The sequence below is a fragment of the Ursus maritimus genome (genome assembly GCF_017311325.1).
Source record: "Ursus maritimus isolate PB19 chromosome X unlocalized genomic scaffold, ASM1731132v1 scaffold_X1, whole genome shotgun sequence".
In the NCBI taxonomy this organism is placed as follows: Eukaryota; Metazoa; Chordata; class Mammalia; order Carnivora; family Ursidae; genus Ursus; species Ursus maritimus.
Genome location: NW_024423319.1, coordinates 810240 through 832668, shown reverse-complemented (window position 1 = coordinate 832668; position 22429 = coordinate 810240). Strand labels below are relative to the sequence as shown.

The 22429-nt window shown below is 40.6% G+C and overlaps 1 protein-coding gene across 7 annotated transcripts in view; it reads right to left on the bottom strand.

Moving 5' to 3' along the window:
- Positions 1 to 22429, bottom strand: part of F8 (coagulation factor VIII) — a 132167-nt gene that overhangs the window by 101551 nt on the left and 8187 nt on the right. For all 7 annotated transcript variants that reach the window (XR_005833981.1, XR_005833984.1, XR_005833983.1 and 4 more), the window contains exons 2-4: positions 8809 to 8930; positions 5542 to 5664; positions 1097 to 1309 (exon numbers count right to left, since the gene is read on the bottom strand). Coding sequence is in view for 3 of the 7 variants with exons in the window: in XM_040626611.1 (XP_040482545.1) it covers positions 1097 to 1309; positions 5542 to 5664; positions 8809 to 8930 (458 nt within the window). In the remaining 4 variants the exon portion in view is untranslated. The remainder of the gene's footprint in view (positions 1 to 1096; positions 1310 to 5541; positions 5665 to 8808; positions 8931 to 22429) is intronic.

Sequence of the window (22429 nt, the reverse complement as noted above, 5' to 3'; positions counted from 1 at the left end):
GCTAGAGCATTAAAAAAAAAAAAGAAATCCTGAGACAGACCACCAAGTAAACATACTCCTAAATTCCATGAGAGACCCACAAAAACCAAGAGAAATGATAAATGATGATCTTTGTTTTTAGCCACTAAATTGTGGGGACATGCAGTAATAGCTAAAGGAAAAAAAAAAGTCCCATGAAGCTGATTTTACTACAAAAACTTAGAATTAAAGAAAATTCTGCAATGTTTACTTCCCTAATTTAGTGTATGCCAAGAGAAATGATAAATGATGATCTTTGTTTTTAGCCACTAAATTGTGGGGACATGCAGTAATAGCTAAAGGAAAAAAAAAAGTCCCATGAAGCTGATTTTACTACAAAAACTTAGAATTAAAGAAAATTCTGCAATGTTTACTTCCCTAATTTAGTGTATGCTATTATACATTCATCCAAATCCAATGAAAGTACAGCATCAAGTAAGGATTTATTTATTTGATAGAGAGCACAAGCAGGAGGAGCAGCAGAAGGAGAGGGAGAAGCAGGCTCCCCACAGAGAAGGCAGCCCGGTGCGGGGCTCCATCCCAGGACCCTGGGATCATGACCTGAGCCGAAGGCAGACGCTTAACTGACTGAGCCACCCAGGAAGCCCAGCTTTAATTAAATTTAAGATGGTTTTCAGAAAAACAAGTTATAAATGTTTGCTTTTCTCCTATTTTTTTTTAAAGTAGGCTCCACACCCAGCACAGAGCCCAGTGCAGAGTCCAATGCAGGGCTCGAATTCACGACCCTGAGGTTAAGACCTGAGCTGAAAACAACAGTTGGACTTAACCAACTGAGCCACCCAGGTGCCCTGCTTTTCTCCAATTTTTAAATGCTTTTGGGATACAAATGACACAGCTGGATGTGTTTATCTCCAGAAAGCTTTCAGGGAACTTAACACAAAATTTACAAAAGGCACTACTAGATAGCCCATAAACTGTAATATTTTCTTTCTATGGGCATTTTGCTAGGGAAAAGAAACCTCTGTTAGATGAAAGAACACAAATGCTTTAATAATCGACCCAGATGTTTATACTTCCCTGCTTATTTCATTTGAGTCCTATCCTTTCTCACACTTACCTTCTTTGCAAACCAGCAGGGCTCCAATGAGGCCTGAATTCAGGTCTTTCACCAGGTCCACATGAGAAAAATATGAGTAGGTGAGACATGGCGGATCAGAGGCCATCGGACCGTTCTCTTTCAGGACCTGCCAGAGATAGGTATGGCTTTCACCAGGAATGACTTTATCATCTTCCTTCTCCTTTTGGCTGGTCTGATCCTCATATTCAGCACCTAAAGCAAGAAGGGATAAAACTGTCCTTTCCATACCCATTGTTCACTCAAGGAAACAGTAAGTTTATTGTTACCAGTAGATTCTACACAAGAAATAGACCTTCTGCAACTTAATGTGAAAGACTATCAAGCAGCCTCATATATTCCAGAGAAGTTGTAGACCACTAATGAAAACATGAGGGGTTGAGTGGGTCTCACTGTAACCTCCAGATTCTAACCAATAATATTGCTTCCATCATTGCATCTTTTCACCTAGTTCACATCAATTCAACTCAACAGACATACATTGGTTATGTACTTTGTCCCAGACTTTTTAATGAGCACTAGTGAAGGTCACAGGAAGATGAGATACAGAGATTTTTAAAAATGTTTTTTTTTAGATGGGGAGGGGAGGGACAGAGGGAGTGGGAGAAAGAAAATCTTAAGCAGACTCCACACCCAGCATGAGCCTGACATGGGGCTCGATCTCACAATCCTGAGATGATGACCTGAGCCAAAATCTAGAGCCTGACACTTAACCAACTGAGCAACCCAGGTGGCCCTTTTTAAAAATATTTTTAACTTGGTTTTTCTCTGGAAGAGCAAATCACATCAGGGGCAGATATTTTCTGGCTATCTCATGCTTAGTGATGTTAAAATTAACGCCTGGATTAGTTTGATACTTCAATTCTAAATTGAGCACTATATGTGTTCATCATTAATGAAGTGTCTTTGCTTCTAAGTCATTTCAGTGGACAGAAGTAGAGACTATTTAAAGGCACTGACATAATGCCTTATGCTTCTATTGAAACATTTTTCTAGTAACTTCACCGTACTTCCTTGATTTATAACAGTCTCTGGAGTTCCAGAGCAGCCCAAAGCATTCAGGGGGCTCTCCATTTATACTTTATCTCATCCAATAACATCTATACATCTGAGCGAGGGACCTCTCCAACAGAGCAACAAGATACCCCTGCACTGCCCCACTCTAAAATCAGCCTCTCTGGGGTATAGGGACACCCTCTTCGGTGTGCACTAGGTACTACTGGCTTCATCGAGAAACAACATCAGACCAATACTTGTGCTTGGCACCTGGGGATGGAGTGTGTGGTGTAGGTGCCTGTGTGATCCTGGGCTGATATTAAATTCTAGGTAGTAGATACATTTCAATAGGGAGGAAGGGCATCAGAGGGGATACATAAAGGGATTCAACTGTATAATGTTTAATTTCTTAGAGCAAAGACGACAAAATATTAAGATTTGGCAGTGAGGAGCAGCCGGGTGTTGTCCAACTCTTGGTTTCGGTTCAGGTCATGATCTCAGGATTGTGGGATTGAGTCCTGCATTGGGCTCTGCGCTCTCTCTAATAAATAAATAAATAAATCTTTAAAGAAAAAAAAACATTTGGCAAAGTGACGTGATGGTTACATGTTTGTGTGCTATATTATTTTCTGTACCTTTCTTTGTTTGAAGCATTTCATTAAGAAATGAATATCCTTTTTCCTAATAGTAGGGTTGGGAAAGAGGTGTGGGAGGTTTGATTAGAGCCCAAGAATGTGTAAAACACTATAGCTGTCTTGGGGAGAGGGACAGTGAATGGATTGGGAGAACTGTAGCAGTAGGATGGCCAGGTAGTACTGAGGTAAGGTATTATGAACTTAGTGATACAATTTCATGTGGTTGTATAGTTTTATTTCAACTATGGCTGTTCACTTGGTTGCTAGTAAAGTAGGTGGAGAACAGCTTTAACCAGGGTAGTGGTTTATCCAAGTGAATAGAATGGAGATCAAGGAGCCGGAACTTATGAGTGCATGCAAGGGTGCCATGTCTATGATGTGCCAGGGCATCTAAGCTGGGAAAGGAGGGAAGCAGTATCCGTGGATGGTAGATTCCAAACAGAATGAAGAGTTGTTGGAGTGGGTAATGAGAAAAGGAGATTTTGGGGGCTGCTTAGGTTGCTAATAACAGTCTATTCTACAATGAAGACAAAGTGATTTGTGAAGACCAGGTAAAGTAGGTGGTACCTGAAAAAAAGCACGATGCTTTAAGTTTACTATCTACTAACGAGTATTATGTTTGGAAGATCTCTGCCTCCATCAGAGTCTTATCTGAGCTTGTACACCTGCAAATATTCTAAACAGAAGATGTTCTGTGTAATGTTCACTTTCTATTATACGAGGAATAGCACAGTTGTAACATTTGAGAGTTCAGGGAGTCTATCTGTCTGATTTCAATGTGCCTTTTACATGGAAGATATCCTCAGGAGTGTATTGAATCAACAAAAATCCACTTCTGAAAGGAAGTCATTTTGTAATTATCCCTTGAGCCAAAGTTTTGTCAAGTGCTTTTGGACTTGAGATATACAAGGAAAAGAGAAAAGTTGAAGAGTAAATCACAGAGCTTCTTGTTGAGAAGTCTGCAAAAATCACTACCCCAAATGTAGTGGTGTAAAACAATCACCATTGTATTACCCTCACTGATTGTGTGGGTCAGGAATTCAGATGGAGCACAGGCAAGATGCCTTCTCTGCTTCGAGGTAGCTAAGGCATCAGCTGGCATAACACAAACAGCTGAGGGCTGGAATCACTTGGAGGGCTTCTCATTCACACATCTAGTAGCCGGATGGGGATGACTTGAAAACTGGATTCAGCACACTGACACCCGGGCTTTCTATTTGGCTTGGGCTTCCTCATAGGGACCTGGGGGAGTTAGGCTTCCTACATGGCACTTCAGGACTCCAAGAGTGAATGTTCCCATAAATAATACAGGAGCAGCAGGTTCTTTTACAACTCAATGTCAGAAGTCACAAACCTCCACAGATTAAGATTTGGCAAAGTAAGGGGCACTGAGTGGTGCAGTTGGTTAAGCATCCGAACTCTTGATTTCAGCTCAGGTCATGATCTCAGGATTGTGGGATCAAGCCCTGTATTGGGCTCTACACTCAGTAGGGAATCTGCTTGAGATTCTCTCTCCCCCTCTCACTCTGCCCTTCCCCCCTAAAATAAATAAATCTTTAAAAAATAGATTTCACATATAAGTGAAATCGTATGGTATTTGTCTTTCTCTTTCTGACTTATTTCACTTAGCATAATACCCTCTAGGTAAAATTTCCATTCTTTTTAATGACTAAGTAATATTCCAGGCTTAGGGTGCAAAAGAATCATCCCTATGCTCAGCTGCAGAATGGTGGGAACCCTGACCTCTTTAAAATGCTCCTAGATTTGTTCTCATTTCAGAATGAGAAATTAGTCAACATAGGGCATATGCTCTAATAGTTTATTAATGATTTGCTTCAATTTTCTTGATCTATATATGCCATAGTCTATCTGGACAATATCATAGTCAATTGTGGCACCCCTTTACTCCCTTCCTACATGAGGTGAAGGTTAAGGAGAAGCTAGGTAAAGTAGGAACTCTGGCCAAACAGGTTGTTTGTTTTAACAAAGTCAGGTTGTGCTTCTGGTACGTGTCTCTTATCACATGGTGGCATCCATATTTAGAAACTGGGGGGAGGGGAAGGAAAGGAAGTGTCTGGACAGTCAGAATCTAAGGAGAGAAAAGATGAAATCCATTTCACTTCCATACCCTGAGCCTTGATCCTCCCTAGGAAGCTTTCTGGGCATAGGAAGGCAGCTGAAGTGGAATTGTTAGGATCAGTGGCCTGGCTCCTCAAGGGAGAATAGGAACCAAATTAAACTTTTGCTCTTGTAAAAGACACTACTAACAGAATGAAGGGGCGCCTGGGTGGCGCAGTCGTTAAGCGTCTGCCTTTGGCTCAGGGCGTGATCCTGGAGTTCTGGGATCGAGTCCCATATCAGGCTCCTCCGTTGGGAGCCTGCTTCTTCCTCTCCCACTCCCCCTGCTTGTGTTCCCTCTCTCACTGGCTGTCTCTGTCGAATGAATAAATGAAATCTTAAAAAAAAAAAAAAGCATCTGCCTTCGACTCAGGTCATGATCCCAGGGTCCTGGGCTCGAGCCTCATATCTGGCTCCCAGCTCAGTAGGGAGCCTGCTTCTCCCTCTGCATCTGCCTCTGCCCCTGCCCCTCCCCTGCTGTGCTCTCTCTCTTTCTCAAATAAATAAAATCTTAAAAATAATAAACTTCAGGGCTTAGACTAAAATGACAATGCTCCTGACATCATGAAATTGGCCTAGGTTTGAATCCTGAGTACACCATTCACTAGCTATAGGACCTTGTATTCAATACTCCTTTATCCCTGAGATGACAGGAGAATAGGAGGGCATTTGACTCACCTTCAGAAGCTTTCCAGTAGGATACACCAACAGCATGAAGACTGACAGGATGAGAAGCCATGTTCTTAAGTATAATGACCACTGTGTCATGAACCTCAGCCCGGATGGTAGGACCCAGCAGACCTGCAAGAATGAGATGCCCCCCAAAGGTCACTTTGAGAGTGGTACTCCAGAAAGCCTGCTATTATGAAAGTGATGGCTAAAGTCACAATGGAAAAACATGCCCCTGTGATTATTGATAAAAAGTAGTAATTGACTGAATAAATGCCTAAACTGCTATCACCAGCTCAGTGTCATGGTTGTTCTGAGGATAGATTTCTGGCAATTCATTCAATGCATGCATTCATTCAATTAATAGTTGAGATCCTACTATATTCTAGGCACTGGAGATGTAGTGAACAAGACATATCATGGAAATTATATTCTGGAGAATGTAATTAAGTGCATAAAGAAATAAACAAGAAATATTCTGATTATTGTAAATGCTATAAAAGATGGTGGCGTGCCAGAAAATGATGAAGCAGGAGACAGAATCCTTTATAGTGGTAAAGAAGGGCATCTTTGAGGAGGTGGCATTTGAGCAGAGATCTAACTGAAAAGAAGCAAGATTTGCAAATATCTGGTAGAATAACATTCAAAGCAGATAAAACAAATGGAAAAGGCCTGAGACAGGAATAATCTTGACATAGTTGAGGAACATGTGAATGAGCAGGGGAATAATAGAAAATAAGGTTATAAAGGCAGGCAGGGAACATAACATGTAAGACTTTGTAGGCCACAGGAGTTTGGATGAACTTGGAATTTACAAGAAGTAAACAGACTTGGGACTTGTTTTGGATGAAGAGTCAACAAGACTTGATGATGTCAGATGTTGGAAAAAAACGAGAGCAGCCAGGGATGACCTCTGTGGTTTGCATTTGTGCAACTGGGTGGTAGTCAGGTCATGATGCAGAAAAGTAAGAGAAAATCAAGACTTCTGACTTATAGACATAGTAGGTATAAGATGCCTACAAATGATTTATTGAATGAAGTGGATTCAATGGGACAAAAACATGAAAGAGATTTATTTTTCATAGTTTCTAACTGTGTTATGTGGAGGGGCACCTGGGTGGCTCAAGTTGGTTAAGTGTCTGCCTTTGGCTTAGGTAATGACCCCAGGGTCCTGGAATCGAGCCCCACATTGGGCTCCCTGCTCTGTGGGGAGCCTGCTTCTCCCTCTCCTGCTCCCCCTGCTTGTGCTCTCTCTGTCAAATAAATAAATAAATAAATAAATAAATAAATAAAGTCTTTGGAAAAAAACAGTGTTATGTGGAGTTTCCCCTCTTGCACTTTGAAAAATCCCCAATTTTTTCCAGTGACCATCACATATTGGCAATATTGTATCAGTCCAGTGATATTAGTCTAGCTTAATATCAAGCATTTGATGTCTCCTGCAATTTAAGGGTCCCTCCCTCCTCCAGCTTTCTCATCTTCCTCTGCTAATCTGCCTCCCCCAGTCACCATACTGCCCTCCTGACCCTCTAAGCTTTGAGCTAGTGAGAAAAGGACAGGGGTGGGAAAGGAGGCATGATGACAAGATCTTTCTTGGAAAGAATAGTGATAATGTGGCTTTGCTAGCTCCTGACTGTGGGACATGCCAGCATTTTTTCTCTTTCTTTCTTAGAGAACTTATATGAGTTCTTTGGAGACTCTTTCCTTCCCAATCATGCCCTCTCCAGCTGTCACTTGTATATCTCTTCTCAGTTTCTGCTTCTGGCAATACAATCGCAGAGGCTTTTTCTATTGGGGTCATCTAGCCCTGGCCGGAAGACCTCTCAGGCAGGGTCTTCTTGAGACAAATCTTGTTTTAACAGTGGCCGTGCAGTTAGCTTCAGCTATAACCCACTCTCCTTATTATGCCATCAGGGGAAGTTCCCCCAAGACTCTGACCTTGAAAGTTGTTTTCAGATAAAAAGCAGGAACTTAGTCAGAGTCTTATGAGCTCCAGAGGTCTTACGTCAAGTCTTCTAAGTGGTTCTCCTAAAGCTTGACATGAGGGTGAAACCTCCCTCCCATTATGGGGTGGGGAACATACAAATCACCAAAAATGGTTTACAAAGAAATCCTCAAACCTAAATTATTTCGTAAGTTCCTAGCCTTCTTTTATTTAGGCTTGAGGTGCAAGATGGGCTAAGGGTTGCAGAACTAATTTTGGGCCACCACCTGAACAAGTCCCTGAATAAGTCCTACATATGAGGGCTGACATCTCTTTTTCTTCATCAAATTTTAATTTAAATTCTAGTTAGTTAACGTACAATGCAATATTGGTTTCAGGAGTAGGGGTGCCTGGGTGGCTCAGCTGGTTAAATGTCCGACTCTTGACTTCAGTTCAGGTCATGATGTCAGGGTCTTGAGATTAAGCCCTGCATCCTTCTCTGTCTCTAAATATATATATATATATATATATATATATATATATAAATATAAAAATATGCGTGTGTGTATACACACACACATACATACATACATATACTGGTTTCAGGAGTAGAATTCACTGATTTATCATTTACATACAATACCCAGTGCTCATCATACATGTGTCCTTCTTAATACCCATCACTCATCTAGCCCATCCCCACCCACCTCCCTCCATCAACCCTCCCTTTGATCTCTATTGTTAAGAGTTTCTCATGGTTTGTTTCCGTCTCAACAAAATTCTTTTTCTTAGTCCAAGATCTTCAAACTGGGTAAAAATGACCTTTTATAATTTTTAAAAATAATCTCTACACCCAACGTAGGGCTTGAACTCACAACCCTGAGATCAAGAGTCACATGCTCTACCAACTGAGCCAGCCAGGTGCTCCCAATCTCTCTTTAGAATTTGGGGGTACTTGTCACCTATAATTCTCAGAAATAATTCTAAGGTAGGAGATGTCTCATTTTGATATCCTGTTACATGCTTATTTGACATCTAAGTGGATGTATCAAGCAAGCAATCTGAACTAAATATATAAACCTTGGAGTTACCAGCATAGAGATGTCTTAACATTGTTAGACTGGATAAGATCAGCTACTGACTGAAAGACCCAGAGCACTCTAACATCTAGAGAACAAGCAGAGGAGGAGAGCCCGGCAAAGAGACTGAGAATATTCAGTCAGTGTATTTCCCCAACAGGTGGTAGTAAGGGAAGCCTGGCCCTCTGAAACTGCAGCTCCAAGCCTAGGGGATCCTTGCTAGGACATCAGATTCTCAGTTTCATAGTAAACAGTCAATATTGTTTTTATTACCCATCCATGGTGGCCTGGGCTTGGCAATGTTGAAAAGGTCATCTGTAAACTCTACAAACACAGTCTTTTTGTACATGACTGCCGTGTTGAATGGCAAAGATCTTGGAACCCTAGGAGAAAACCTGTGTGAAAAAAGGAAAAAGTCATTCATTTTGGTGGACCTTCTGTGAACCCACTTTTCAGCAGCTGGAAGTAAAGTTTCTATCCCACTCTCCTCTACTGTTAACAAGGCAAACTGGAAATTGTATATAAAGCCCTGCTATAGACTGAATGTTTATATGTTTGCAGACAATGGGATTGGTGACCTTATAAAAGAGACCCCAGAGAAATCTCTCACCTCTTCCACCACACAAGGCTACAGTGAAAAGATGGCCATCTACGAACCAGGAACAGGGCGCTCACCAGACACCAAATCCACTGGCACCTCGATCTTAGACTTCAGAATACATGTCTGTTTATAAGCCACCCAGTCTGTGTTGTATTGTTGTAGCAGCCTGAGCTAAGACAATCCCTAACATCTATCAAACCAAAATACTGTTTTCAAAAGTCATCTGATAACATTAGGTGCCATATGATAAAAATAAATCATAAAATCATAAATCATGGTTTGTTTTCATTTCAATAAAGTTTGAGTACCCATGCACTGCATCCTTTGCCAAAGCAATAACTAGAGGGTCCTTCAATTTTATCTCTAAAAGACATTGTAACTTTAATCTAAATAACTTGTATTCAAATTTTGTCTATATGTACCTAAAATTATACTTCCCCTCTTAGGGATACCAGGAATATCACAGAGAAAATTACCTTCCAATGAAGACTATGTAATTTAGAGTCAATTCTCCATTAATGATCATTTGTGTCTGTAGTCGGATACTCCCAATTATCCATTTATTCACAGATTAGCTACTGAATCAGAAATTTTACAGTTGATTATATAAATGTTTCCAAAATGTTATTATTTGCCTCAGTTATTAAAACTCTTCTAGGTGAAGACTTGTTCCCAACCTTTTCCTCTCTCTCTACGTGACAAGTGAGGTTGTCATTTTCTGGAGCCCAGTCTAGGTTGAATAATCAAAAGGATCATGTGAAGAAGGCTGCAGGTGAATTGGTAGACAATACAAAGTGGTTGAAGGTGGCTATTGCCACCATTTTTGCATGCATAGAGTAGTTCCACAGTTTTCTATATGCCATAGAGAGCCTCTCTTCCTGACTCATGCTTCTGAATATCTAATTCTTACCACTTCCCAGATTTTACCAATTGGTATTGCTTCAGCAAGCGAAAGAAGTATAGACGCAAGGCATGGACATTTGGGGAATGAATGCTGCTGCCCTGGAAGGAAACTTTCATGTGTAAATCCTGGTCTCCAAACCCCAATCAGTCAAACAACAATTGAGCACTCACTCCCACAGGTGTATATACATCACAGATGTATCAATCATATACTACATGCCATAGTGCCGTCACAAAACACATATTAGAAATGGATGTGGAAAAGGAGAGATCATTAAAGATACATAACTAGATATGAAGCAGGTGTTGTTCCTTTTGGTTTGGTAACTAAATATTTTTATTTAACCTCAGATTTCAATCTCAGGTATTTGTGTAATAATTAAAAATGACCTCTCATGGTGAACTTTTCACAATTTCATGCTATTTCAATGGATCCCCCTTTCATTCTCCACTTAAAATCCAACTCTTGCTTTAACACCAGGAAGGAGAGAGCTGCTGGTCCTTGAGAGCAAAATGGGGATGTGTGTACATAAAACCTAGTGGGTGGGTTCTCCTTACATCGTGGTTTGTATGGCAATGTTTGTTTTGGTAAATAGGATAGAAAAGGGTAAGAAGAGAGAAGAGGGCCTCATTATAAAAGAAACACGAATGTATTTCAGTGCCCCAGGTGGTTTGAACTGCTGAGCCAGTAACCCTGTGCATTCTCTGCCTGGTTACTGACAGGTGTCAGGGTCTAGAATCTGAGGGTGGAAAGGAAGCTCAGGTACCACCCAGCAAGCCCCTTCCAGTTTCTGGCTGATGACAAGGTTCCTCTGCACATTAGCAGTCTTGGCTGTAATTCAGATGAGGGCAGTTTTCATCTTGGGGTGAAGGTGTCAGTAGGGCTCTAGCAGTTGTCACTTACTTTTCTTTCTTTTTTTTAAGATTTTATTTATTTGAGAGAGAGAGACAGAGAGACAGAGAGGGCACAAGCAGGGGGAGAGGCAGAGGGAGAGGGAGAAGCAGACTCCCTGCTGAGCTGGAAGCCAGACATGGGGCTCGATGCAAGGACCCTGAGATCAGGACCTGAGCCGAAGGCAGATGCTTAACCATCTGAGCCACCCAGGTGCCCCTGTCACTTATTTTTCATGCTGTTTCTTCATCTATAGCTTACGTAACTGCCTGTTTTCAAACGTGATAATTAGGTCAATGATTCGTAATTTATTTTTAAAAGATAAAACCAAAGACAGTAATAAGGCCAGGGTGAAATTGTGCAGTTCTAACATCCAATCTGAAAGGATTTTTTTTCTATATTGCACAGAGGAATCTAGCATTAATAGATACTCAGAAGTAGCCTTTGGTGTAAGCATTTAAGGATGGACAGGAGAAGGTTTATGTGGTGGACACCAAGGACCCTAAACAGAGAACTTGCTCAGCTTAAATTTTTCCCCATTATTTAAATTGTGGTAAAACACATAAAACATAAAGTTTACTCTTAAACATGTTTAAGTGTATAGTTCAGTGGTACTAAGTACATTAATATTGTTGTATAACCGTCACCACCATCTATCTCCATAATTCTTATCTTGCAAAACTGAAACTCAATATCCATTAAACAATAAATTGTCATTCTCCACTCCCCTCAACCTCTGAAACCACCATTCTGCTTTCTGTTGCTATGATTTTGACTATTCTAAGTACCTCATATAAGTGGAATTATACGGTGCTTTTCTTTTTGTGACTGGCTTAATGTCCTTAAGATTGATCCACATTGCACCAGGTATCAGAATTCTCTTCCTTTTTAAGGCTGAATAATATTCCATTGTATGAATAGGCCACACGTTGTTTATCCATTCATCCATAGACAGACACTTGGGTTGCCTTCATGTTTTTGCTATTAAGAACGATGCTGCTGTGAACATGGGTGTACAAATATCTCTTCAAGATCCTGCTTTCAATTATTTTGAGTATATACCCAGAAATGGAATTGATGGATTATATGCTAATTTTCAAAAAGTTTTTAAGAGTCACCATTCTGTTCTTCACAGTGGCTGCGCCATTTTATATTCCAACCAACACCACAGAAGTGTTCCAATTCCTCTACATCCTCACCAACATTTATTTTGGTTTTTTTCTTTATTTGTTTGTATAATAGCCATCCTAATGGGTGAGAGATTGTATCTCTTTGTAGTTTTGATTTGTATTTCCCTAGGTGAGTTTGAGCATCTTTTCATGTGCTGATTGGCCATTTGTATACTTTCTCTGAAGAAATGTCTACTCAAGTCCGTTTTGTCTATTTTTGAATTAGGTTGTTTGCTTTCTTACTGAGTCTTTCTTTTTTTTCTTTTTCTTTTTTTTTAAGATTTTATTTATTTATTTGACAGAGAGAGAGACAGCCAGCGAGAGAGGGAACACAAGCAGGGGGAGTGGGAGAGGAAGAAGCAGGCTCATAGTGGAGGAGCCTGATGTGGGGCTCGATCCCAGAACGCCGGGAACACACCCCGAGCTGAAGTCAGACGCTTAACCGCTATGCCACCCAGGCGCCCCTGAGTCTTTCTTTTTAAGATTTTATTTTTTAAGTGATCTCTACACCCAACATGGGGCTTGAACTCACAACCCTGAAACCAAGAGTCACACGGTCCACTGACTGAGCCAGCCAGGCACCCCTTTCTTGTTGAGTTTTAAGAAATTCTCTATATACAGGTTTCCCCTGCTATCCAAAAGTAGAACATGCCTATGAAACATTTTGTAAGCTGAAATGGCATAAAACAAAGAAGCAACTACCATTTTATAAAAGGCACAATCCTCTTCGGATTTTTTTAGTTAGTGAAAACAGGTACTAAAGTAGGTCTTTTGTAAAAGCAAAGTGTTGTAAAGCAAACTTTTGGATACTGGGGGAAATGTGTATTTTGGATATTAATCTCTTAATATTTTTTAAAAGATTTTATTTCTTTATTATATTAGAGAGAGAGACAGAGAACGTGAGTGGGAGAAGGGGTAAAGGGAGAGAATCTTCAAGCAGACTCCCTGCTGAGCATGAAGACAGATGTGAGGCTTTGATCTCACACCCGTGAGATCATGACCTCAGCCGAAATCAAGAGTCAGATACTTAACCAACTAGCCACCCAGGAACCCCAAGAGTCCTTTTGATAGGTTTATTAGTAGCCTGGATATGGCTAAGGAAAGAATCTCTGAGCTTGAAAATATGACAATTGAAGCTTTTAACCTTAAAAGCAAAGAAAAAAGAGAGTGACGAAAACCAGATTAGAATATCCAAGCACTGTGGGACAACTACAAAAGTTGTAATGCACACAATGGGAATAGCAGAAGAAAAAGAAAGAAAGGAACAGAAGTATTATTTGAAGCAATAATGAGAATTTCCCCAAATTAATGTCACATACCAAAACACAGATCTAGGAAGCTCAGAGAACACCATGCAGGACAAATGCCCCCCAAAAAACTATTTCTAGGCATATCATATTCAAACTTCAGAAAATCAAAGATAAATAAAACATCTTGAAAGAAACCACAGGGAAAACACCTTACCTAAAGAGGAACAAAGAAAAGAATTACATACAACTTCTCCTCAGAAACCATGCAAGCAAGAAGAGAGTAGAGTGTTGCATATCTAAAGCGTTGAGAGGGAAAAAAACTACAACCAACCTAGAATTCTCTACCCTGCAGAATTATCCTTCAACAGTGATGGAGAAATAACAACTCTCAGACAAACAAAAATTGAGGGCATTTGTTGTCAGTAGAGCTGCCTTACAAGAAATATTACAATAAACTATTCAGAGAGAAGGAAATTAATATAGGTCAAAACTCAAATCTATATAAAGAAAGGAAAAGCATCAAAGAATGAAAAAGTGGAGAGTATCCACCACAGAAAAGGCACCAAAAACAACCAAGTAGATTGAATGACTTAGCCAGCTGATGTTAGCCAGCTTCAGTCACTGCAACTCCAATCTTGCCAAAATGGACATATGAATGGGAGAGCCATAGTGGAGGCTATGCATGGGTGCAATATCACAGACTCACCAAAGCTGATCTGGCTACGCTGCTGTGAATGTCCAACTTGACAGCAAACGAGACTAACACTAAGTCCCTGATACGTCACAACTACTCAAGGAAACTATTCATATACTTAGTGAGCCTCAATAAGCACCAATAAACTTCCCCCAATGAACTTCTGTGTGTGTGCACACATGCACACATACACAGGGAAAAAAGCAGATACCTTTTTTTCTCTTTTCATTTGTGTGCTTTAAAAGCTATAAAATCACCCAAGGAAGCACAGATGTTCTCATTATTTGAATGATGTTCACTGGAAAGAATCCTTTTCCTCTGCGTTGTTTTCAGACAATTCACTGACAGCTATAAATCTGTGGAAATGCTGCTGCCCAAGGTTAGCAGATGTGATTAGCGATTAGGACTCTGCTGAAAACTTAAAATGCACCAAGGCGCTGTACAATGGAAGTGTAGATATGAATCTGCAAGACCTCTTTTGTGAGGCACACAGGTACCCTCCACCCACGAAAAGCACAGAAACACTCTGGTGAAATGAGGAAAATGCATCCAGGTATACATGAGGGTGGAACCATCTGGTAGGTCTTTTGAGTTTGTATTCCTGGAGCTCTGATGAGGGATGTGGCCCAGAGATGTGTGTTTGAACTATGCTGGTGTACAATAAAGACGCATCCGATTGCAGACAGAGCAGACCTTGCCACATGAGTTCCTGGGGGTCACACCGAGCACAAACAGCACAGAATGGCAGAAAGGTGAGGGAGAGACATGGACGCACCAGACAGTCACTTACAGGAGGAGCCTCTGTGAGCCCCAGACGATGTCAAGATCAAGGCAGAACGGGTTAGCTGGGGAAATGAGGGAGATTTTCTTTTAAGAAAACACAAGGGTTTGGGCGAGCCTTAAAATGGTGAGTCTGCACCTAACAGTTTAGCATCCATTCCCATAAAGTAAAGACTGATGGAAGCACCAAGGAGAAGCTGGCCAACCTACAGCATTCCACTCCATTCCAGGGCACCCAAGAAAGCATGTCATGGGAGCAGCTCTGCCAACCCTATGCCATGACAAATGACTTTCTGTACTGACTGAGGGCCAGGGGCTGGCGTACTGATAAGCAAGCTCTCCCAGTAGAAGGGGTTCATTTACGGAGGAAGGAATGAAGCTCTACAAGAAAGTTTAGCAACAAAGAGCCTCACCTGTCTTCCACAGCGTCTCCCATAGCCATCTACTTTGTTTTTGATTCAGAGATCTTTGGAACCAGAATTGAGGTAAGGAGGAGAGAGGGTGGCCCAATGGGAAATGTGGACCCCCATCCTGGGACTCCTTCTGTCTGACAGTCCCTTTGAAGCTCTGACCACAGGCACTGAGCAGTGAAGGAGGCCAAGGCACACGCAGGGTGGGCGTAAATGTGCCCTACGCAAGGGCAGCGAGCCGCCTGAGGGGCATGGTGCAGGCCACTGGGAGCTGAAGAAGCTGCCCCCTCCCAAACAAGTGAGGACATGGCAGGTGAGTGGGTGGAGGTCGTGGTGAAGACAGAAATGGGATGGTTCTGGGAGCCACCGCCTGGCCCGCACTCACGCCCGCACCACCAGCACCAGAAACTGCCCCCCCCCCACCTCTTTCCCAAAGCATCCCTTCCCCTACAGGTCCTTCCCAGGGCAGGCCACGCCACCCTCCCAGGAGCCGCAGGGCCTGCTCCCACGGTAGCCACGCCCGGGATAGCCTGGCGCTTAAGGACGGATCAGGATGGAGACAGAAAAGCCCCACCACAGTTGGCCCGACGTGGGACAACTCAGAACGGTCACTCCAGCTCCAGAACTCCCTGTAGGGTCGGACTGCACTGCTGTCCAGCTTCTCCCTGTGCCCACCCACCCCCACTTCTTCCCTGTCCTCCCCTTCTCCTTCCCTTCCCTTCCCCAGTGTTGGTCCTGAGAGCTCTCTAAATAAACTTCCTGCACGTCAATCTATACCTCAGACTCCATGTCCAGGGAACCCAACTCCATGATATTAATTCATATTTAAATGTGAATTTCATCCATCTCTAAAACTTCTCATGTTACTAGCCTTGGCACAGACCTACATGGCTTTTAGTCATTTAACAATATTATCTGGTGCCCATATCATCAAGTGCACCCCTCTGTTTAGTCCATTTGTCCCATCTCTTGGCCACTTTGAGAATTATGCCCTTCCACACTCATCAACTCATCCCTTTTTCTATTTTGTGTCCTTGGTTCTGCAGAGTTTACTCCACCCAGTTTCTCCAAACCTTCCACCAGTTTCTAACAAAACTGAGACCCATGTCAAGAGAGTTATTTTGACATCCGCTAGCACAGTGCTTCCACTTTACTATTTCTGACTAAAATGAAAATATAAGACACAGAAAATGTTTACTAGAACAAGAGGGAACAGGATCAAGAGCACACAGAAACACTTTTTTCTCCCTCTAAGAGGCAAAAATCAGAGGCAAAAGAAATAAGGTTGTAGGACAGACAAACAGAAGCCTAGGCTCTAGTTTAGTGGGACATGGTCCACAATAGGACTCCCTATTCAAAGGGATATTCCTAAGAGCATCAGCACCATCCAGCTTTGTGATTCAGTTCTGAGATGAGTGTATTTAGAACCTTTTCTATTACACTGAACAGTTTCCACTGGTGCAGAAACACGTGAGGTATGTGCCTGTGTCAGTTTCAGAGTAATATGCACAGTAAGTGACAAAATGTTCCAGGGTTCATGGGTTTTACTCCTTCCTAACTTCTGTGAGATTTTTGTTTGTGCATTTCCCTTGGGATTTGATATATAAATCTTGCCAAATATATTTGGCAACAATGTCCTTCACATGAACTGTTCTTTCACATTTTATCTAAAAAGAATCGGAAAACCTATTATATTCCCTGACCTTTGCTTAGAAGAAGTTGAGCAGCTGCAGGAACAGATAATATGAAACTGAATTTCCCCAGATGTTTATTTCAAAACTTGGCAGAGGTTGTCAGGATGTGTCCAGAGTCAGAATATCCCGTTAATCAGTATCAAAATAATCTAGACTATAAAATGGTATCATCAAAATAAAAATTCTATCAACTTTTTTCCTGGTAAAAATACATGTGACTGCTTGCACAACAACAGAAAGCTAGATAAAAAATAAATCATTTTCTCCATTCAATTCAATTTTACACTGTTATTCACCATACCTCAGGCTGCACGCTAGATGGAAGCTACAATGCAAAATGCAATGTATTAAGTACAATTATTTTAATAATTTTTGACAAGACCAACATTGCACAACTGCAGGTTATATAGACTATAGAAGGAACTTGAATCCATTCCTCATACCACACACAAAAATTAATTCAGCATATCAACGGCCTAAATATAAGAGCTAATACTATAAAACTCTTGGGAGGAAATACAGGTATAATTCTGGGTGACCCTGGATTTGGCAATAGTTTCTTAGATAAGGCATCAAAAGCACAAGCAACTGAATGAAAAAAAAATAGATAAACTGAACTTCATCAAAATGAAAAACTTTGTACTAGGACAGAATATTTAACATAAGTACATCTGAAAATGTATCCAGAATATACAGAATTCTCAAAACTCAAAAATAACAAGAGAAACAACATAATTTTAAAATGGGCCAAAGCTCTGAAAAGACATTTCATCAAAGGAAATATAGGAACAGCCAATTACACACGCAAAGAAGCTCAGAATCTTTAGTCATCAGAGAAATGCAAATTAAACATAGAGTGAGATACCACCACAGAGTCATTAAAATGACTAAACTTAAATACTGGCACGGTACAACCATTCTAGAAATCTGTTGGCAGTTCTTACAGTTAAACATGCATTTCCCACATGATCCAGAAATTTCATTCCTAGATATTTAACGAAGATAAATGAACACAGATGTCCACACAAAAGCTTGTACAAGAATGCTCATAGCAGGTTTCTTTACACTAGCCCCCAAACTGGAAACAATCCAAAGGTCCATGTGACAGTGAATGGATATACAAATTGTGATATGTTCTGATAATGGAGCAATAATCAGCAATACAAAGAATAAAACTGCTTTGTGCAACAATCTGGTGGAATTTCCAAATCATGCCAGACACTGAAGAGTGCATATTGTATGATTCTAATGATATAAGAGTCTTAAACAGTCAAAAATGAATACAGAAAGCAGCTTGTTGTCAGGGGCCATGTCAGGGTAGGGAGACTCACTGGAAAGTTGCAGAAGGATTGATGTAAATGTTCTATGTGTTGATTAAAGTAGTGGTGATGTGACTTGTATGCATTTGTCAAAACTTATCAAACTGCACATTAAAAATCTGTGTGTTTCACTGTATGTGAATTATACCTGTAGTAGGCAAAATTTGGCTTTTCTTCACCTTTCCCCTTTGGTATTATGCCCATGAATATGTTATGTTACATAGCTAAAGAAACTTCGTGGATGGAATTAAGGTTGCTAATCAGCTGGTCTTGAGAGGGAGAGATTATCCTGAAATATCTGGGTGGACCCAAAGTAGTCATAAAGGTTCTTAAAAGTGGGATAGGAAGGCAGAAAAGGTCAGAGGGATGTGGTAGAAGTTGAAGTCAGAACAATTTAAAGCAGGAGAGAGACTCAATGCACTCTTCCTAGTTTGAAGATGAAGGGCCCTACATGGAACTTCAGAGAAGGAACTGAATTCCTGTAATGATGGCAGCCCTGTCAACAACTTGATTTTGGTCTTGTGTGACCCTGAGTAGAGTGCCCAATCGAGCCCACCTGGCTTCTGAGCCACTAAAACTATAATAATAAATGGGTGTTGTTACAAGCTATAAAGTTTGAGGTAATTTGTTACACAGCAATAAGAAGCTATTATGATACCCAAAGTTGATCCAAATATTAAGAAATAACTTGACATGCAAATAAAAATGCAATTAAAATTCATGCTTCTAAATGAAGCTGGTTTTTAGAAAAAATTAATGAAATTGATAAACCTCTAGCCAGACTTATCAAAAAGAAATGAGAAAGGGCCAAAATGAATAAGATCACAAATGAGAGAGGAGAAATAACAAAAAACACCACAGAAATATAAACTATTACAAGAGAATATTATTGAAAACTATATGCCAACAAATTGGACAACTCGAAGAAAGAGATAAATTCCTAGAAACATATAAACTACCAAAACTGAAACAGGAAGAAATAGAAAACTTGAACAGATTCATAACCAGCGAAGAAACTGAATCAATAATAAAAAAAATCTCCCAACAAACAAAAGTCTAGGACCAGATGGCTTCACAAGGAAATTCTACCAAACATTTAAAGAAGAGTTAATACCTATTCCTCTCAAACTATTCCAAAAAACAGAAAAGGAAGGAAAACTTAAAAATTCGTTCTATTACCCTGATCCCAAACCAGATAAAGACTCCACTAAAAAAAGAGAACAACAGGCCAATATCCATGATGAACAGGGATGCAAAAATTCTCAATAAAATACTAGCAAACCAAATCCAACAGTACATTAAAATAATCATTCACCACCATTGACTGGGATTTATTCCTGGGTTGCAAGGGTGGTTCAATATTTGCAAATCAATCAATGTGATACACATTAATAAAAGAAAGGATAAGAACCATACAATCTTCTCAATAGATGCAGAAAAAGCATTTGACAAAGTACAACGCCTATTCATGATAAAAAAAAAAAACTCAACAAAGTAGGTTTAGAGGGAACATACCTCAACATAATAAAGGCCATCTATGAAAAACCCACACCTAACATCATCTTCGACGGGGAAAAACTGAGAGCTTTTCCCCTAAGGTCAGGAACAAGACAGAGATGTCCACTCTCACCACTTTTATTCAATATAGGACTGGAAGTCCTAGCCTTAGCAATCAGACAACAAAAAGAAAAGGCATCCAAATCCACAAGGAAGAAATCAAACTTTCACTATTTGCAGATGACATGATACTCTATGTAGAAAACCCGAAAGACTCCACCAAAAAACTGCTGGAACCGATACACAAATTCAGTAAAGTCTCAGGATACAATATCAATGTACAGAAATCAGTTGCATTTCTATACACTAATAATGAAGCAGCAGAAAGAGAAATTAAGGTATCAATCCCATTTACAAGTGCACCAAAACCAATAAGATACCTAGGAATAAACGTAACCAAAGAGGCGAAAGACCTGTACTATGAAAACTATACAACACTGATGAAAGAAATTAAAGATGACACAAAGACATGTACAAAAAATTCCATGCTCATGGATTGGAAGAACAAACATTGTTACAATGTCTATAGTACCCAAAGCAATCTACAGATTTAATACCAAATACAGATTTAATATCGAAATACCAACAGTATTTTTCACAGAGCTAGAACAAACAGTCCTAAAATTTGTATGGAGCCACAAAAGAGCCTGAATAGTCAAAGCAACCTTGAAAAAGCAAAGCAAAGCTGGAGGCATCACAATTCTGGACTTCAAGTTGTATTACAAAGCTGTAGTGACCAACACAGTATGGTACTGGCACAAAAACAGACATATAAATCAATGGAACAGAATGGAAAACCCAGAAATGAACCCACAACTCTATGGTCAATAAATGTTGGACAAACAAGGAAAGAATATCCAATGGAAAAAAGATAGTCTCTTCAACAAATGATGTTGGGAAAAATGGACAGCAACATGCAGAAGAATGAAACTGGACCACTTTCTTACACTATACACAAACATAAATTCAAAATGGATGAAACAGGGGCATCTGGGTGGCTCAGTTGGTTAAGTGTCTGCCTTTGGTTCGGGTCATGATCCCAAGGTCCTGGGATCGAGCCCTGCATTCAGCTCCCTGCTGCTTCTCCTTCTCCTTTTGTGTTTTTTTATTCATGTAAAATTTTTAAAAAATTTTTTATTATGTTATGTTAGTCACCATACAGTACATCCTTAGTTTTTCATGTAGTGTTCCTTGATTCATTGTTTGCGTATAACACCCAGTGCTCCATGCAATACATGCCCTCCTTAATACCCATCACCGGCCTATCCCAGTCCCCCACCCCCCTCCCTTCTGAAGCCCTCAGTTTGTTTCCCAGAGTCCATAGTCTCTTGTGGTTCATTCCCCCTTCTGTTTACCCGCCTTCATTCTTTCCTTCCTTCTCCTACCGATCTCCCTGCTTTTTGCCCTTCATGCTCTCTCCCTCTCTCTCAAACAAAATCTTCTGTTTAAAAGATTTTTAAAAAATGGATGAAACACCTAGAGCCACCTGGGTGGCTCAGTTGTTTAAGCATTCAACTCTTGATTTTGGCTCAGGTCTTGATGTCAGGGTTGGAAAATTGCATCCTGCATCAGGTTCCATGCTCAGTGCAGAGTCTGTTGAAATTCTGTCTCTCTCTCTCTCTCTTTAAATAAATAAATAAAATCTTTTAAAAAATGGACAAAAGAACTAAATGTGAGACCTGAAACCATCAATATCCTAGAGGAGAAAACAGGCAGTAACCTCTTTGCATTGGCTGTAGCAACTTCTTTCTAGCTATGTCTCCTGAGGCAAGGGAAACAAAAGCAAAAAATGAACTATTGGGACTTCATCAAAATAAAAAGTACACTTTGGAAAACAGTGTGGAGGTCCCTCAAAAAGTTAAAAATAGAGCTACCCTATGACTCAACAATTGCAATACTGGGTATTTACCCCAAAGATACAGACGTAGTGAAGAGAAGGGCCATATGCACCCCAGTGTTCATAGCAGCATTGTCCACAATAGCCAAACTGTGGAAGGAGCCGAGATGCCCTTCAACAGATGAATGGATAAAGAAAATGTGATCCATATACACAATGGAATATTATTCAGCCATTAGAAAGGATGAATACCCACCATTTGCATCGACATGGATGGAACCAGAGGGGATTATGCTAAGTGCAATAAGTCAAGCAGAGAAAGACAATTATCATGTGGTTTCACTCATTTATGGAACATAAGAAGTAGGAAGATCAGTAGGAGAAGAAACAGATAAAGAAAGGGGGGGTAATCAGAAGGGGGAATGAAGCATGAGAGACTATAGACTCTGGGAAACAAACTGAGGGCTTCAGAGGGAAGGGGCATGGGGGATTGGCATAGGCCAGTGATGGTTAGTATCCAATACATAGAAAGAGCTTATAAAACTCAATACCCAAGAAAATCAATCATTCAATTAAAACATGGGCAAAATGGGGCGCCTGGGTGGCACAGCAGTTAAGCGTCTGCCTTCGGCTCAGGGCGTGATCCCGGCGTTCTGGGTTCGAGCCCCACATCAGGCTCCTCTGCTATGAGCCTGCTTCTTCCTCTCCCACTCCCCCTGCTTGTGTTCCCTCTCTCGCTGGCTGTCTCTATCTCTGTTAAATAAAAAAAAAAAAAAAAAAAAAAAAAA